This window comes from Varroa jacobsoni, unplaced genomic scaffold, assembly GCF_002532875.2.
Source record: "Varroa jacobsoni isolate VJ856 unplaced genomic scaffold, vjacob_1.0 scaffold_1163, whole genome shotgun sequence".
In the NCBI taxonomy this organism is placed as follows: domain Eukaryota; kingdom Metazoa; phylum Arthropoda; class Arachnida; order Mesostigmata; family Varroidae; genus Varroa; species Varroa jacobsoni.
This window is the reverse complement of record NW_019214065.1, coordinates 48,560-67,182: the sequence shown is the minus strand read 5'-3', so window position 1 is coordinate 67,182 and position 18,623 is coordinate 48,560. Positions and strand designations below refer to the sequence as shown.

The 18,623-nt window shown below is 37.4% G+C and overlaps 4 protein-coding genes and 1 long non-coding RNA gene across 7 annotated transcripts; 2 read left to right on the top strand and 3 right to left on the bottom strand.

Annotated features, from left to right (window-relative positions):
• Window positions 1–134: 134 nt before the first annotated feature.
• On the top strand, window positions 135–8,711 carry LOC111267241 (uncharacterized). Of its 3 annotated transcripts, none has more exons than XM_022845346.2 (6): window positions 135–1,707; window positions 2,985–3,204; window positions 3,619–3,884; window positions 4,448–4,665; window positions 4,804–4,935; window positions 5,407–8,711. In XM_022845346.2, exons 1-6 carry the CDS (start codon window positions 1,630–1,632, stop codon window positions 5,612–5,614), a joined length of 1,122 nt encoding a protein of 373 aa, XP_022701081.1. In that variant the 5' UTR covers window positions 135–1,629; the 3' UTR covers window positions 5,615–8,711. The 3 variants fall into 3 exon arrangements, with proteins under 3 accessions (XP_022701081.1, XP_022701079.1, XP_022701078.1); XM_022845344.2 differs by lacking the exon at window positions 135–1,707 and having other exon boundaries at window positions 2,431–3,204; window positions 5,407–5,569; window positions 6,402–8,711; XM_022845343.2 differs by lacking the exon at window positions 135–1,707 and having other exon boundaries at window positions 2,431–3,204.
• LOC111267246 (uncharacterized) lies at window positions 3,777–4,540 on the bottom strand. The gene is made up of 3 exons (XR_002684494.2): window positions 4,455–4,540; window positions 4,072–4,152; window positions 3,777–3,864 (listed from the first exon to the last, which is right to left on the bottom strand). It is a non-coding gene; the product is annotated as an uncharacterized LOC111267246 (long non-coding RNA).
• Window positions 8,712–9,559: 848 nt separating the features above from the next.
• Window positions 9,560–12,935, bottom strand: stas (Transmembrane protein stas). Its single transcript, XM_022845348.2, has 2 exons — window positions 11,954–12,935; window positions 9,560–10,681 (listed from the first exon to the last, which is right to left on the bottom strand). Exons 1-2 carry the CDS (start codon window positions 12,410–12,412, stop codon window positions 10,373–10,375), a joined length of 768 nt encoding a protein of 255 aa, XP_022701083.1. The 5' UTR covers window positions 12,413–12,935; the 3' UTR covers window positions 9,560–10,372.
• A 1,973-nt stretch (window positions 12,936–14,908) lies between these two features.
• On the bottom strand, window positions 14,909–17,087 carry NHP2 (NHP2 ribonucleoprotein). Its single transcript, XM_022845352.2, has 2 exons — window positions 16,926–17,087; window positions 14,909–15,924 (listed from the first exon to the last, which is right to left on the bottom strand). The coding sequence occupies exons 1-2, from the start codon at window positions 16,983–16,985 to the stop codon at window positions 15,397–15,399; spliced, it is 588 nt and encodes a 195-aa protein (XP_022701087.1). The 5' UTR covers window positions 16,986–17,087; the 3' UTR covers window positions 14,909–15,396.
• Window positions 17,088–17,183: 96 nt separating this feature from the next.
• On the top strand, window positions 17,184–18,388 carry LOC111267245 (DNA-directed RNA polymerase III subunit RPC9). The gene is made up of 2 exons (XM_022845353.2): window positions 17,184–17,689; window positions 18,218–18,388. Exons 1-2 carry the CDS (start codon window positions 17,396–17,398, stop codon window positions 18,332–18,334), a joined length of 411 nt encoding a protein of 136 aa, XP_022701088.1. The 5' UTR covers window positions 17,184–17,395; the 3' UTR covers window positions 18,335–18,388.
• Window positions 18,389–18,623: the final 235 nt, after the last annotated feature.

Here is an 18,623-nt window from a genome sequence, read left to right as displayed (position 1 = left end):
TGTGGAGTCCGTTCATAAGAGAAGGAAAACTACTTTGATACTGAAAAGGCCTTATAAATGTATCGTGCTGGCCTACTGAAGCGGGATTACCGCTGAAATTGTATGCTTACTGATCTCGACTTTCACACTTAGCCTCAAGGACCCTTTTGAACGAAGTCCGATTGTAACTACTCACTTAGCGGAGATCAACTGTTCCAGTTGGAATATTTGGGGGTGGACGGTATGTCTGAATTCCGCAGTAGAAGCATGAACGTAGAAGCGTGATACATTTTGCAGTACGCGAAGTCATTAGGGTACACACTGCCATATGTGATTAGTTCTTATACAAGTTGATACGACAGTTTTATAGTTGCAATTATGGTTAAGTCAATCTATTTGCTTTATAGTGCATGGTTTATATAGTGGAAAAACGCTTGTTCAAACTGGTCCAATGTCGAAAAATCTATTGAAGGTTTATAATATTACGTTCATCGTCATTTGGTAGTGAGGCAGAACGCGATTTGTCGAACAGCGGATCGGTCGTCGACATACATTAATGCATTCACATAGGGAACCATTAATAACGCTCTGTTCATTCAACTACACGAATCGTCCCTCATATCCTCCTGCATCGATAATAAACAGAAACCCTGGCGGGATGCTTAACCTTCATGGGGCCAATCAAGGTTATGGACTAATGTGGAGGTTGTAAACGAGGAGTTTGATCTCTCTGGTGGTCAGTAAATTTGTTCACTAGGGAAAGCCTAACATGTCATAGCAAAATTAGGCTGAAGGAGTTTATGACACAGGCTGAGGATAAAAGACGGTTGAGAAGTGAGGGCATCTAGGAAAGGGTAATAGATGCCGATGCTTCCTAATCTCGACAAATATTTCACCAACCGAGAGAACGCGGCAACGATAATCGGAACCCCGCGGAGGCGAATGCCAAACAGACTCCTAGACAAGATAATCAATTTTATATAATTGTACACAGGGCAAAGCGAAAGTCTCTTGGTAATTAGATTTACATCTTTACAATGTATATATATAATGTTTGTCAAGGGACTTGTTTTGTCCTGTATATTTAAATGAAGATGCCTCATATTCATACTGATATCATTTATTCGTAAATGAAAAAAAAACACACAGGACAAACATTGACGGCAACTTCAACCGATTCCCCGGATGAGACGTAACTAGGGCGTTAAAAATTAACATACTTCTTCCAAAAAGGTTGTTAAAGATAACAAAAATTCTGAAACTTAAAACGAACCCTGAATTACGTTCCGCTTTGCGATATAAGTCGTATAATAGAATACATTTACTAAATAAAAATTGCTATCTCATTAAACCCTATTAAAAATTAAAAAAATAGTTACAAAAAATTGTGATCATGATGTAGCAATTATCTCGGTCCGGTCAGTTTTTAGAAGTCAGGACGTAGTGCTGGGTTAGTGAGATCACAAAGCTTGATGCTCTCATCAATCTTCCATTATGGTTTTCAGAAACTGACAGCAGTTAGTCTGTTTACGACAATGATGACTGAATAGTAAGTACTGCCAGTCGTAATTTAAGAACGGCAGGCAACTTGAAGAGAGATCAGAACTGCTCATATCTACACAGATTACCCGTCGTAGTCGTGAAAACACCATGGTTAGCAAAATCTGTCCATCAGTCAATGGGGACCCCAGCAAGGAGCCGCCGGCTGCGCTCCAATATGGCAACAAGGTAGGTACAACAAGTGAATCTCTACATAATTTCCTTTGCAATTTGTGAGCGTTCTAATAACTGACGTCTTTTTTCGTAGAAACCTTTTTTTCGTGTTCTGACAAGCATGATCATATTAAGAGTATTTGGTTAAGTCATTCAAATCGACGTTTTTTAGTAAGCTGTATAAATATATACTAATATTTAGACGAGCATTGCCACTAATCCACTAAAACGCATAATCGGACCGTAATTTCAAACATAGATTAGCTTCGTAAAGCATATAGGTATCCCTCTATATAACTCGCCATGGAGTTGTCTTCGAACAACAGGCAAACTACATATATTCTGCTTGTCCACAAAGCATGTCACTTTGATTTAAAATATGCGGAACTTACTCTATCTACGAAAGCACAGAGTTACAAAGAACTTTACATGCGGTTCTGATCAATTTGAGTTTAAGCGGAAGGTCGACAGTAATTAGGGTCTCATAATTAACAGGAGTTATCGACCAGGTGATTCAGATAAAAGCCGAATTGATGCGGCGGGGTTTTTGCCAAGACATGCAAGTAATCCGCAAAGAATTGCATGTATATCTTTGATACGTACGGTATTATTTAGAAAAGCAAATAGTGAATATAGGTAGGACGCCGACAATGCAGCGATCCATCTGAGTGTCATCGAAACATGTATTCGAAACAATCTGTACTTCTTCTTAGAGTGAACGCTCCGTGGTCCGTTTAGCATTTTGTTGGGCCGATCCAAAAATGTTCTGGACGAGAAAGGGCGACAAAGATACATGCTTAAATAGGTCCGTAAAAAATGTACATCGCATTTCTCGAAAAAATTAATGCCAGTCTGCAGTTATTAAATTAAAGTGCATTTTTACTAAACATATTATTTTTACAGTCTAACTATGGACGTGTAATAAGTTAGAGATTCTCAGCCTAACTAGCTTGAGTACAGTCGTCGACAGTCGACCTGTCAAGCATTTATGGAATCACCTTTGCTAGGTACTTAACGCCACCAATTAATTTATCATTAAACCATCGGCACGGTGGCTTAGACGGGTAAAAGAGCCAGTGATGCACATTCCGCTAAAAACATCCACTACGTGGCAGACGTTACTAAATAGGAAATCAAAACACAGTTTTATTGGATGTCACATTTCACTTAGGCCTTGTATCAAAGCTATACCTCACAATGAGTACATTATTTGTCATAAGCCCAGTGTCAAGACTATAGCCCACAATAAATACATGGTTATATTTGTCTTCATGTTTGTTCTTAAACAACAGATTTTGCCATTGCTGGTTTTTACGGACGTTCTATTTTGTCAATTCGTCGTTTCTCCGCTTGTGATCTCGCATTGGGCTTATGTGTGGGAGCTGGCTGAGGCCACTGGAAGAAACTTCCACAGTGCAGGAATCTGCGCATTGATTGGCTTCATTATATTGATATGTGCAAGCGTGGCTCAGTTCTGGCTGAAGAGGCATGCCGTCAGTAAACGAGGAAACGGTTCGTTACTGCATTTCATTAAATGATTATAATGTACTGCTTAATGATAAGTTTCTGTCGCAAAAGATTGCATCTCTCAAATTGCAGTGTACTGAGATTCTAATAGAATAGGAGCTTTTCATTAATACTGCAGTACTGCATATATATGCAGATCATAGTTTGAATGTATTCACGTTGCATCTACTAAAGTAACAGGCAGAAGATTTTTGTCAAATCCTGATCCGTTAAAATAGTTGCTGTCAATTTATCAAAGAATTTCACTTAAAAAAAATCAAGACTGAATAACAAAGAGAGGTATGCACACTGTGGCAAAAAGACCCCTAGCCTCGTTTTAGGGAATTACCGCTTATGCATAGTACTAATGATAATGCTATTAATTATAAACATTTGTTTATTTTTTTTTCTCTACGGCAGCCGTTCCGCTGTTCGCTAAATTCTACTTGATATCAACGTCGTTTGCGTCAATCGTTTCTTGGCGAGGCGTCTGGTCAGCGATGGACCTACAATTTGGAACAGATTTGACTTCGTGCGCGTACACATTCGTGCTTGGTGTTGGTATACTTCTATCGATGGGCGGCTTGAAAACGGCTGCGGCATCACCCCCATTTCTGACACTTAACGACGATGTCCTTCGGCTTGGAGGCGCGGTCTACGATTTTCCTACGAGATTTAGTGCAAAAGTAGGTTAAAAGGGCGTAAGCTTATGACTGTACTCCTACATATTGCAGAAGTCTGCCAAAGTTATATAACTCTCTAGGCTGCATAGTTAATTCAGATTGCGCGTTCTTTCTTACTGGCATTAGAGTTTGTGATAGAGAAATCGATCAGCCAGCAATAACTTGTCCCAATGAGAGACACTCAACGTACCGTCTAGGAACCCGAAAAGACCGCACGGATGACAACTGGGCTTTTAACGACGCCTCCTAGGCCTCTACGCGACGTACGCACCTTTTCCGTGTCAAGCAAAAAAAGGGATCTTATTATCTTGGCTTAGCTCTTTAATCTCTAGTATAATATTTAAACAAACCTATAATATCATGAAATTTCGGTCTACTGTTGGCTGGTCATAGACAGTGACACTTTCATACTAAATTGTTATTATGTTAAAGCCACAGTGGTCGCGTATCATATACCTGTCGTTCACGGGGCTGGAATCAGTCACCTCTAGGTCAGCTAGAGGTTAAAGCCACTGCGCCGACGTTATTGTACTAAATGACTAATAATGATTATCGCACATTTACAGAACGTACTTGGTCTAATGTTGGATTCCGGGTTCAGCGTTATTGTACCAACAGTGGGCGTGGTCGGACTATGGCGCGCGCTATGGATCCCGCAAGATTTATACATAATATTTGAAGACGATCCAACCCATTTTCGATCAAATGCTATTTCGTGTGTCCTAGGCTGGGGTTCCACCCTTATCTTACTGGCGTTCCAAGTACCTATGGATAAGGTTTGCGTGTATGTACATCTTAGATTACTGAATACTGAAACGATAATGTTAAATAATGAAATTAATAATTCTTTAAAAATAATTTATTGTTATTTTGAATGAAAGATAAAAACGTGAAAATTATCTTGCTTTTCATTTTATTTCAGTAAACTTGAGCATCGGCTTAACTGGTGGGCTCGTTTCAGCGTCGAGTCACTGTGGTCCTTTCTACAGATTTGTGCTACAGTACTACTCTGGCGAGGCATCTGGAATTTCAGCTTGATATATCTAGAAGATTGGTCAGTTCTCCTAAAAAACCTGTGAAATATATATGTATACAAAAATAAGTTTGCAGTTTTATTGCTTTCCTCTAGAATATGTGCCACTAAACAAGGATAGTAAAATTATAGAAGTAACTACTCGGTATCACCGTTTATGAAATTTTCAGTAACCACTGTAAATGCCGAAAGATGTCGAATATTAACGTGTTTTTTGCATTGACCAGTTACATTGACCCTTTTTTCGCATTAACATCTACGTTAAATTTTCCGCAATGATTTTACTCAAACAGCATCTTACGTAATTAGCAGGAAGTACAGTTGTTACAGCTGCCAAATGGGATCCATAAGACATGTTCAACCATTAAGACAAATAAATGTATCTAGTTCCATGTTCAAGACTTCGTTAGCACCAAATCAGATGGCCATCGACACTTATCTCACTTGTTGTAATGAAGTTAGTACGCGTGTTTTCTTGGTCTCTCACCGCAGGTTCCCTGAAACCCCTCTCTTACACGTGAAAATAACGCTGACGTGCGCTACGCTACTTCTTCTTCTTGGGTTCTCCATTTACTCAAACTCGGCGGCTAAAGGATGCGTCTCCGACGGTTACGGGATCGGCTATTTCATCAGTTTTTTTGGTGCCATTCCTGAGGTAGCTTTAAGGCAACCACAAGACCATACACTTTTAACTAGCTAGAAATAGACAAAATACGTACCATTACAGTACAGATGTGATATCTGAAGTAATAAGATGCTCTAATGAGACGTTTGTAATTTGTTGATTAACTGAGTATTTTAGGGATGCACCTAAGGAGGAAGTTGTCACGGTTACCTCTGCTTGTTTAGGATGTAGCTAAAAAAAACTAGAAGAATTGGGTTCATAATTTTTTTTTACAGTGTTTAGTACAGCTCATTCTAAAATCTAATCCTTCTTTATATATGCATCATCGATTATCTGTTATAATGCTTACCACAAAAGCTACACTGAGCTAATCACATGGCCGATTGCATCTTTCATCAGAACAACCCATTTTTGTTTTTTTTTTGTTAAATAAACTCAGCTTGATAAAGTATCAGTTGTATGTCCCTTCGAGGGGCACTCTTGGTTATATAGAACGTAGAAAAATAAAAAGAAATGAAAATTCGGTTAACAAAGAAATATATAAGTTATATAGATGTCCTGTGCAAATATTTAGCAGAAATTTTTAATAACAATTGACGCAATAAATGGCAAGGGTTCATCGATGCAATAGATGAATTGCATAGCTTGAATTAAATACATTGAAGGAAATGGGGTAACTGAACAAATTTCTCACTCTGTCAAGATTACATTGCTAAGTTGAGCTGTTATATCTTCTATGTAATCAAGTAATCCTTTTACACCTATTCATAATATGTAGCTTCGTCATTTCAGAGGTCTTTGTTTTTTTTTTATCATATAGGTACACAATGAATTCATCTTAATTTTTGTTTTACTTCACCAGGTGCCCATTGAACCTTCGGTGTGTCCTAGCCAAAACTCTTGACACCCTAACGAACGCATGAGCCGAAGCATCAACAACAACGGTCTTCGATTAGAAACTTGGCCAATCGAGGACTTCGTGCCGTCAACGCGTTCGTCCTAGAGAACCAATCATTGCGTCTTGTGTCATAACTTCGACAACTGTCGTTGATGTAATCATCGAATTAACAGCAGCTGCGTTGGCGGTACATATTAATGCATAATACGCCCATCCTAATATATTGCAGTACAGGATACTATTTTAAAAAAAAAAGCTGACGAAATATCCTTTTGCGTCGACCACAGTTAGGGCTAAAAGCCAGACTGGCTTCCTCGGGGTTAGACAAAAATATCCGTGCCGACATAACAGAAGGCACTTGTAATGAAAGCGAAGGAAAACAATCTCCACTTGTGAAACAAACGCAGGTCGAACTCAATCATTTGTGCAGCTAAAACAATGATAAAAAGAAATGTCAAACCTATTGCAAAGCGTGGACATCGTCGTATCTCGAATGTGCGATGTATCACAAAAACACCGTTTATAACTGCACAAATGAAACAATGCGAGGTAGCTTTTAGTGTCACCCTGTGGATGTGGACAAAATGCTCTTGTTACATAGATACTATAGGGTAAAAATATTTTAATGAAAACCTGTACTGTACGTAGCATAGGGCTCTATGGCCAAGAAGTAAGCAACGTGGCCGTTAAGAACAGCCGTTGCCACGGAAAAGGTACCAGTGTTTTTTTGCCAGAATTTCCTCTCCCTTACCTACGGGATTGACCACAATTGATCAATTTTCGAAGAAATAGTAATTAAAAACCCTATGCCATTAGTCCGTACAGTCTGACAGAGTGGGATTGAATGATCCAGTTGTGGGAGTTTGCTGCCCAATATAAAACCTCAACTTGAATTCGATACACAAACGTCTGAGCTAAGTTGCATTTTGGAGCAAGTTAGTTTGTCCAGTTTCTCTATCAAATCAGCAATCGACGACATTGAGCTCGTCACACGCTGGAAATGCTGTAGGCCGTATTATTTACTCTTATAAAATCCCAATGTGTTCGTATAGTGTGAATCGATGCATAGTATGCACAAACGTTCGATAGAATACGAAACAAAGTTCCTTAGCTGTTCTCGATGCCTCCACCTTCAAAAATTTGCTCGGAATACATTTTTGAGCTGTACACATCTTAAAAACAACTTTGATAACGTAACTGTTTAGCACTTTCTTGTTTAAAGAACAGAGCAGCCCATATAGCCTCCATTTTACATAAACATCTATATACAGTTTTCATAAACGGTACAATTTTTGAACGACCCAGATGTTATAGTATAGACGCTTTTGTCTACGGCATTATTTGTTAGCTAGCAGCTCCAAATGTGGTAAACAAAATTAAACGTAGTAGCGCAAATTGGGCTAGTTTCATATAATTTTTGTCGAAGATGTAGCTTACATCGATGAAGAAAATAGAAACGAGTACATAAGCAAAATGGATAAAAATTGTCCCGCGAGGTTCACGGCTATCGGCTCCGGGGCGACCAAAAGGTATATTCCTGCACCTGTTACAAAAGTGCCCCTGAAGTCAATCACATTACTATTCATATAACAATGAGACTAACATCAACTTGTACATATATAATATGTAATAGTTTAATTCATTTTTCAATCATAAACAAAAAGTACGTTTAACCGGTATCAGTTGTACATATGTTTGTAAATATTGGGCTAGCGTGATACCGAAGTGACGATGTTTTCAGATTCAAAGGAGTCTGACAATTCATATTACACACATGCCATTGATTGATTGCGAGCAATTGTAATGTTATAATCTTGTTAACCTAACGCCAATGGCACGAAAGTTTCCTCTTTTAGTTTGATTATTCGGGATAAACTGTTATCCTTGATTTGTTTCTTACTTACATCTGAATCGTTATATGAAAGCTGGATACTTATTTATCACTCAGGAACATCCAATATTCGTTATCGGTAATTTTCAAAATATGTATATGACGCAAGGCTGGATGTGCCGTTTATATTAAGAAAAATATAAAATTATACATGTCTATAACAAGTTAGTCTTCTGTTCTACACTTTATATAAAAGTACATCTAATGTCAATGGGCTTATGTATATATATATATATATATGCGAATAGCCGTTTACGTTTTGAACGGACAATTTCTCCGAGAATACCTGATGCACAAAATGTTAGGACTATATTTCAAAAAATAATTCTAAACAAAATAAGTGAATAAAACAAAATGCTGTTCAAGCGAAAAAAAAAAGATAACATATTCATAAATTATCAAGTAATCAAACAATATGTAACTATGCATTTCTCATTGAATGAGCATCCAACGCCCATATAGTAAGGACAATCTATTCAAGTAGCAACGAAATTTTTCTAGCTAGTTATAAATGTACTTGCATGTGTCTGTTCACCAAGTTACGCGTATTCCAAATCCACAACACGGAGACGTCGATGGCAAAATCAAACCAAACTATTCGCGGGTTTCAGCATCGCTGGGGCTGATTTTTACGAAAATTAATGAAGTATTATTATATATGACCATTGGTACTCATTTCATTGATCACATGATTTATCCGTCGATTTCGATATCATTTGTTCTTCACAAACTTTTCCAGCGTTGAACCAGTCACTAGATAAACACAAGTGATAGTAGTCCGTACACCCATTGTATCGCTAGGGTATATTGTCTTGGCCCTAGACAGGTATCTGAATCGACATGGATTGATTAAGAAAAATATATCCAACTATTTGCACGATTTTCGTTTATTTGTTAAATAAATACATTATTATTCATTGCTGTTTTCATCCATTTATCACATGGTTCTTAACTATTGCATCTAAATATAGCATACTTTTGTTCTGAAATGTTTAAACTGAATATCATTTACTTACCAATAATTGAGGCTTACCAGAGAGCATGATATTTCTTAGGTTAAACAACAACAACAACAATTGAAATAATTTTATGTGTGGCCTTACCTTACTTTGCCACCGTATTAAAAAATTTGATTTCATCATCAAAACCAATAACAACTTGTATCCAAATAAACGTATTTGGTATTCCAACCTGTTTTATGACTATAAATATGGCAGAAAAACACTTTCGGTAAAACCAAAAGGCATTGATTTATTCTTGCCACTTTGTAAGTAAAGAATTATGATAGAACTATCTCGCCTGAGTTGTTTCCTTGGAATGTTAGCCAACAATTAATTAATAGACCTTTCAATCAAGTAGAGAGCTCATTAATCTGATGTTCTATACACCCTGTCTTATCCCCATCCCCTACAAACACATTATTTTAATACACATGACCTGAAATAATTGTATGTGCTGTTAATATTTTTCTCTAAAATTGAATGTATCCCACTGAATATCTGCATATAGTGGTAGCAACAACACTTATCGATCTACTATGTGTCTTTTTTATGTATTTACTTTCTTACACATACTTTTTTTTCCACTTACACATAATATCGTGCCCGAAATAGAGCGATAATAATAACCATGCCGTGATTGTCCTATATATTTCTCCGCCTACAGTCACACGTATATTTTCGTGCATATACACAGTCTCGTCCACAGTTCATACATCCGCCAGTCTGTTTATTCATTTTTGGAACCTATTTAAAGTTATTTCACACTACCGCTTTGATCGACCTGTTTTTCCGCTAGGCATACGCAGTATTTTTATAACACATCTGCCTTTTTCATCGGTACCAGAGGTTCACGCTTCATTATAGTAGTGCTTTTCCTAGAGAGAGCTAAAGCGATACACGCTCAAGGTAACTCTTATTAAATTAGAGTTATTAGTTAAATAAGATTTTTCTAAGTCTTAACAACTCGATGTCTTTTTATCTCACTTCGCAAACGAATTTTCCGCGAAGAAACGTTGCTTTCATCATCCTCAACTTAGGTATGTCTACTCAAATTTATTCTTCAATTTTCCTTTTAGCAGGACAGGCAGGAGCGAGAAAGCGGCGAAACCAGTGAGCAGACCAATGTTCTCCCACGTTAACAACACGTTCGCTGAGGCCAGCTGCTGTAACGAAATTCCAGCTCGAATTGCCAGAATCGATGGGGGCGCCACACCAATAAAAGTGCCAATAAAGAACGGCACGATATGGACATCGACGATTGGTGACGCGAGATTGATGAACCAGTTAGGCAGAAAGGGCGTAATCCGCAAAAAGATAATGTAATAGACCATATTACCCTTTTGTTTCGCTACCTAGAAAGAGACGAAGAGCCAGTAGATAGAAGAAAATATTAACAAAACGCAGAATCATGTGTTCGTCGTTATATAATTAGCAGTATTTGTGTGAAAGTGGTATAACTCGATTGTTATTGACATTAATGTACCCTTTCAAAAATTATTATCGAATTAACAGATTTCAATTTATGCAAGATTTAAACAGAGCCTAAAAAAATCACTGTTCTTGTATAGTTTAGGTTAGATAAATGCAAGTAAATAATCATACAATTGATTTAAAAGCTTAGAATGTTGAGTTTGGCTCTAATATTAATTCCATTAGATTAGTCTTTTTCAGCCGGAGATCTCTAACAGCGTTTTAAAAAGTACAAGGCTTAGAAACAGAGTGTCTCATTCTAGTAGATGCAACGCATTCTAAGGGTGTTTCATTCCTACAGTTGCTTCTTCATAAGAGCTACCTCTATAAATTATATATCGCATAATTGTACTCGAAGCATCAGTGAATGTGCAATACATGTTATTGAAGAAGGGTTTTGATTATATTTAGCAATGTGAGTATTATGGACGAAGCTCAAGCTGAGTGTGTCGAATGATAGGTTTGGTATAAGTGTGAGAGCGTCCGAGATGAGACTGTACGATGGAGGATATTGCGATGCTACTACAAACGTCTTGCCAGCAAAATGAAACAGGTATGTCATTTAGTGGAACGTTATCTTTGAGAGTTCATTGATCAATGTTTTCTTGATATTCTAACTATTACTACTAAGTAATAAGTAAACGAAAATTTCAATGCGAGTTAACATCCAGCTAATTGTTTGTAATGGAGAGGCCGATCTGCAATCACTGTTAATTCGGGTAAGAACTATTAAAGATAATCTTGTTAGGGATACTTAGCTGTGTAAATATACATCCTAGGGCAAACAAAAATAGCCTAATGAATTTCTATCTATATATGCGTAGAAAAGGCCGTAATTTAATAATCCTGATGAATATATAAAATCTAATAGACGTTCCTAGGTTTACGTCCGAAGCTGCGTCATCATTTTATCCAATCAACCATAAATAGGCGTCATAAACATATGGACTCGTTTGTTGAATCGGCGCATCGTCTCTCTGCTTCGAATATGATAATTTTTAAATTCACACTTGATTATTCTATAGTTTTCTTGCTGAATTAAAATTTGGATCTACTAGACGTGCATTGAGGTTGACCATTACCTATGTATGATAAAACTAAAGAGTTCACCTAGCTAAATTACCTAGATCTTTATTTGTATAATATTACTCCACCTGCTGCTTCCATTTGGCCAACTTGTCAGGTATCCAAGCCAATATTAGTCGACTACCAACGCTGTACGAGATCAGGTAACTGAGAGAGGCGCCAATGGCCGAGCAGAGACAAACGAGAAAGATGGCTAATAGGAATGGGAAAAGAAATCCAGATAAAAAAGAAAGAAATATCGATCCTGGAATGGCAAATGACTGCAGGAAGATATAGGTGCAGAAAAAAGCTAACACCACGGCGGCGAAATGGTCGTCCGTATAGCGTGACAGCACTCGGCCTAAATTTTTTGCATCTTCAAGGCTCGTCGGCAGTTTCACGTAAGGTTGCTCCTCGGGCCGCATTTCTGGGAAACTCAAGTACACGGTAAATAAGCCTAGGCATGATAGACCAAAGATAACCGCAATCGCTAGTAGAGCGCTCTTCGTTGACAGACATTCTTCTTGATCTTCGACGTTCATTGCCATGCTAGGTTGTCAGAGACATAAGAAACTCAAGCGGCTAGTGAGCTAATGTAACTGTGATAGACGAATAAACAGCAGGAAAAACTGGATAATTTTTTTCTCCCAGAAACTCTAGCCGGTGGCCGTCGTTTGGCCCCGACTTTGAAGCAGTTAAGTGCCAGACAACGACAGAATTACATACAAATTGTTTATATATATCTCGGCTCAGATAGAGGCCTTAAGGTGGGTACGTTCGCCGAAAAAGAACCACACATTACCACGCACGTTCGTTGATTGTATCTATTTCTATTTGCAAAGTATACAGAAGTCGCACACGACACAAACAAATCAATGATTGGTTAGAGCTGACGGATTCAGTAGAAACCTCGTTTCATTTGGTACGGAAACTGATTGTAAGAAAAGCATTCACGGCTAGCGAAAGATTTGTAATCAAATAACAACACAGCAGACGATCTAGGCGAGGAGGAAGGTCCAAAGACACCAATAGGCGGGAGCTTAGAGAATTTATGTACACGGGTTCTATTGGAAAAAAAAACTTTTAAATTATAAGTGATAATAAAATACATGGCGCATTAGCAACACTACGCCTTTGCCAAAAGCGAACGCTTGTAACTAAAATTACATTGCTCAGTATTACTGATATGACCTTTATTACTCTTATATATTATTTTTAGTACTGCGCTATAGTAGATTACGATGAACTCGGAGCCGCTTGCAGATGTACGTCATGCAACAGGCATTATACCGATATATACATAGATGAATATCACGAGTGCCGCTGTTCTAGTTGAAATGTCGATTGCAGAATTTCAGCACTAAAATTTATGCTTTTATATTCACAAACCTATATTTAAAATCGTGTTTGACATCATTCAATCTTCAACTTGTATATAATGTTGACAAAGGTGTAACTGAAGATCGATGATAAAAATCATTGTGGGAATCGCTTCAGGCCCACAAAATGATTATATACAATATATACATTAGAAGTATGCAGTATGTGATTTTCTCAAAAAACAGAAATATTTTTATTAAAGCTAAAGAAAGTTTTTGGAAGGCATCTTTTTCAGCATATTAAACTGTGCGGAAAGAAGGGAATGTGAAAAATATTATCGTCGTTCAAAGATAGGATAATTTTTCGCAGAGTATTATTGATGTTTTGTACGAACCAAGTTCTGAAATATACTAACAAAATGTAAGCCTTCCTGATCTGAACTTGAAAATAACACGATGATTGACTACGCTGTAAGTGTTAACGACAATCAATAGTCGAAAAAATTTGCCAAATGATAACGAGCACGTTCGGCTAGAACAGAGAAATGTGTATATATTGATGTATTAAATTATGGTTTACTTCGGTCCACGCAAAAATGGACAGAGAGGCCTTTCTTCTATAACCACAGAAAAAATCTCTCCGGGATTATACAATTAATTTGATTATTTTTTCTAATAGTAACTATTAGTAGTAAAATTTCGCATTTGGCAACTCATTATAGAACCCGCATGTTCGTCCTTTGGAAATTCTCGATCATTGTGGAATTCAGTACCAAATCAAATATTGCCGAGTACGAATCCCTCTTGTAAGAACTCACGACTGACTGTTTTCGTTGATGCACAACCTCTCTTAATCCCGCAATGTTCACCTCTTCCGCCTTTCATCAATATAGTTCAATCATATCCTCAAAAATCAGTAAAGCGTTTTAATGTGGTAAAGTCTTGTGCTGCCTCTACAGGAATTGCCAGTTGTTCTACTTCTAACCACTAACGATGTGCATCAAGTAGTTCGAGTGTTCATAAAGTGTTCATAAAGCTGGATAAAGCTCTATTCCTAGACATTACTTAATTCTACTTCTGCCTATTCTGTTGTAAGAGTACCTTGGATTGGTGAGCTAATCTAATAAATTACGTTTTTATGACTAAGATTGAGCGGCGCATTATAGCAGACTCTCAAAAACTCATTTCGGGAGATGAACTACCGACTGCAGCGACTATACAGATTCCAATACTAAAGCCTGTTTGAATATATTTGAAAATATTTTTCTTGGATTAAAGTAAACTGAGCTAAACCGTTTCTCCTCGTTAAATTTTTAAAGATACGGAGTTCTTTTGCTGAAGTTTTCAAACAGCTATCAACTGCTTCAAGGAATAACAAACCATAAAGCACACAGAGATTATTCACATCACCAGCTGCTTCTGTTTTACTCACTGCAGTAGTACCAACTGAAACTTGTGAGCTATGTGAAGAAAGAAAGTTTACATTAATTACAAAAATTAGAGGTGTTACCAAATTTTTCTTTATGAACAAGGACGACTTATAACCTGAATGAAATCAGGTAACAAAAAAAATTCCCGCCTCGCATGCCAATGTTCTGCGCTATTGTAGATAAGACTCACTTGAAAGTATCCGCGAACGCAGAACCAAAAACACCTTTTCAAGTGAAATGATAATAATGATAATTGAAACAAAAATCTTCCGCTATAGTATCAAAACAAATAGGCTGAAATACTTCAACACGTTTTATTGCATTGATAAATTTCATTATATATATATATATATATATATATATATATATACACACACACGTTTATTAAAATTAGGTTTCATTCAACGTTTTAATACAATGTTCCATTTTTGACATTATTTCGAGCTCTCTGAACCTACCTTAACGTCTAGATAAAAAAAAAACCAAGCAAATGAAAATGTGATTATTTAAATTAATAACCTACTACGTTTTCGTTTACACAGCCTTTTTATTACAATGGGTTACAATGACAAAGCAGATACGCAACTATTCGTCAAAGAAAGAAAGGGATAACGATTCTTCTCATGTCGTTTGCCCTACAGCAAAGAGATAATGCATCACTTTTTTACATAGTTTAACCCCCGATGCTCTATTAACATAAAAAATAGTGAGCACGTTTGACCCTCGTACACTTTTACTCAGACTATTTGTTTTCTATCATTGGTTCTATAGAATTAGCAGTTTTTACGCTGCAGTAATGGATTGGAAATCTACAGTATTAAAACGTTTTTCCATGAGATCTTCAACGGCAGCATAGTACTTTATCAGATCCTCGTGTGGGTGCACCAGCACAACGGAGCACTGCCTCTTAAGGCCCATGGCCCCGCCGATGTCGTAACGGCTTGGTACGTAAATATACGAAATTTGGTTCTGTTCGCAAACGATGGGCAAGTGGCAGTAAATATCGACAGGAGAAATATCACCGGCCAGAATGCATAATCCTTTTTCTTCTTTTCGGAGAGCGCGCTGCACAGCCTTGATGCCACATGTTAGTGCCGGCTTGACCTTTGCCTTGGAGCTTTTGCGAGCCTCCCGGAGTTCGTTTTCCTTCTCTGAGGCTTTTTTCAACAACTTGTACACCTTCTTGCAATCTTTCTCCGTAGCCATCGGAAGGGCGACCGCATTACAGTTATTGAGCTTTTGCTCGTAAGTCAGTTGGTCACCTCCACCATCGACTAAAGTTTCTTCGGCGTCGGTTACGTCTGCAAGTGACTGCGAGCAAGGCAAGAAAAAAGAAAACTTACTATTTAAAGTAAGGTGATAAATTGATTTGTGTTAGCATTAACCGACTCAATAAGAGTCGGTCCGTCGCCGTCATATAATTTCATGGGTATTTCGAGCTTAGCGAGCATTCGCGCCGTTCAGTTATATTTTAGACATAACTTTCAGCAACTGAAATAAAGTGCTTTACTATTATTTCACCTCTAACCTAGACTACTCCACCAAATACCCCAAAGTTTACAAAGCGATCACGTTAGTACTGTACAGTCACCAACACATGCATATAATCGTATGATATGACACGACAACTGTTCATATTGAGGCTTCAAAACCAATAGATTATAAGAGACATTCTAACTGTAACATACTTTACAGTATCTGTATGAAAAAATTGTCACTTGTAACTACTGTGTCCATTAACCAGTGCAAATATACAATAAAATATAGCAGAATTATCTTGATTCTATGCCATGATAACTTTTTTAAAGCTAGTAAAACATTAGTTGAACTTAATTACCTCTCAACAGCTTCAAATCTGATTAAGAGATTTAGAGACAGATCAAATATTTAAAAGCAAAACGTTTCAGTTTCAATTTACTACGAGCTTTTGAAGCATGTTTTTTTACTCAGTGAGCAAGTATTCTATTGCGAAGCTGCTAGAAAACGGCCGTTTCGTATCATTTTAACACGCTTGACATAACACGCATTAAGTCAAGAGCATGTTCTCCAGTGTAGAGTTATTTTATACGTGGACCGAATCTTAATCCGCGACAAGGCTATAATTGTCTTAAACATGACTACAAATTAGTTTCACTATCAATATCTTAGCTTCCTAGTACTAATACTATGCTATACTTACGTTCGTGCAAGACATTAGTATCAAATATTTACTGAACAATTCGTCAAGCACGCCTACGCGCGAATTTATTTCACGGCCGCACTTAATAGTTCTATTAAATATATATTTGCCTCGCCATCTGTCAGTGTCCTACCTTTTTGGTCTTCTTTGTCTTGGGGGTTTCGCCGTCGCCTTCGTATTCACGTTTTCCCATTTTGTCTGTCGATGGTGACACGAAAGTGATAATGTACAACTATTGCTATGCGATGCGAACCACCTCAAGTTAAGCACGTGGGGTCATAATCAGAATATTAGTGCCTTGCGTCCTCTAGGTACCACAAAAAGAACCACAGGCTGGTAACAACAATTGTAAGGCACGCACCGCCGTGGTGCGGGCTGGTATAGAAAAAAATTAAGAATACTTAATCTATATTAAACTATCTAGTATACACTGAAATTCAGCCCTCTCTGATGATGTTAAATTATATGGGGATCTGTTACTATTAGATCGTTGTAATGATGCAAATATGGTACCACGAATGTAAACAATGGCTTGTGAAAGAGTGCAGCAAAGTTTTGTTCTAACAAAGTTGTAAGTAAGATTTTAAACCAAGTGATTTATTTATGATTACTACCATAATTAAAATGAGTGTAGTTAAGCCAATGGCTGCTCTACTGAGCAACTTCGAGGTTCTTTCGATACTCAGAGCATCTCAGGCCGAGGCGAAATCTTGCAAAAGTTTGGCGACACTGAGTTACGAAACTTTGAAACATCTCGAACAGAGTCCAGCTGCCAAACAGAGTGAAGCCGTTGTTGTCGCATTCCTCCAGGAGATCAAGGACTTCCCGAAACCTCTTAGCAAGGCTGAAAAGCTTCAGTTACTAAATCTACGACCAACGAACGTTGCAGAATTACAAGTATATTTCATATAAACATTTTGGATCACATACGCTAGCGAGTACCGTTTTTATAATTGCTAGAGTAATTATTAGAGGCCTATTTAGTTGGTGCAATATCTTTTGATAGATAGGGTCTTATTGATAGTTTTCTCTTGAACTCTAATATATTACCCATAATATCGCTTCTGTGCTACAAGAACTAGGGTGTGGAAAACCGGTTACTGACAGCTTTAGAGAAAAAATATCAAAACTAATGCAGTATCTCTGAGACGAAATGGTGGTATCAAGCTGTTTTTCTTTAACTGCACATAGTTTGTATTTTAAACCGTTCTTGGGTGCCATTATGGAATGACTAATTATGAATTGAATGTCGAGCAAAAAAAATAAAACAAACAGTTGGCAAATAAAAAAAAGTGAAATTTATTAGGACTTCGTAGGCGAATCCGTATCGAAAGGCATATTGAGTGAGCTAATGTGACTAACTATTGAAATGGTATCATTTTCATTTCTAATTTTGTTTTTTTTGCTTTCTTTTGTTCCTGACAGGTGATTATCGAGAATGTTGAGGAACGATTAACAGAGCAGGAACTCGATTCGCTGCTTGAGATAGTCAGCAGGTTAATTCCTCCACTAGAAGAGGAGGTTATGGAACAAGAAAGCTGAAATTTGTTGAGATTGGAAATCAAGTAAAAATAAAAACGTTATTTCTAATTAAAAGACTTGAGTGGTATAATGTGAGAAACGCATGTGTGAAACAATGGAACGTATCCTAGTTAACGACAATACATTTACGCACCCTACATTTTTAAACAGCAGGTTTTTTTGTTGACCCGGTAAAATTTGCGACGAGATTACATCGTCATTACAGATACTCATGCTGACAGATACCCGCCTATCGAAACCTGCTGCAAGAAAACGTAATCAAACCCGTGCTGTTCTTAACCGTGCAGTT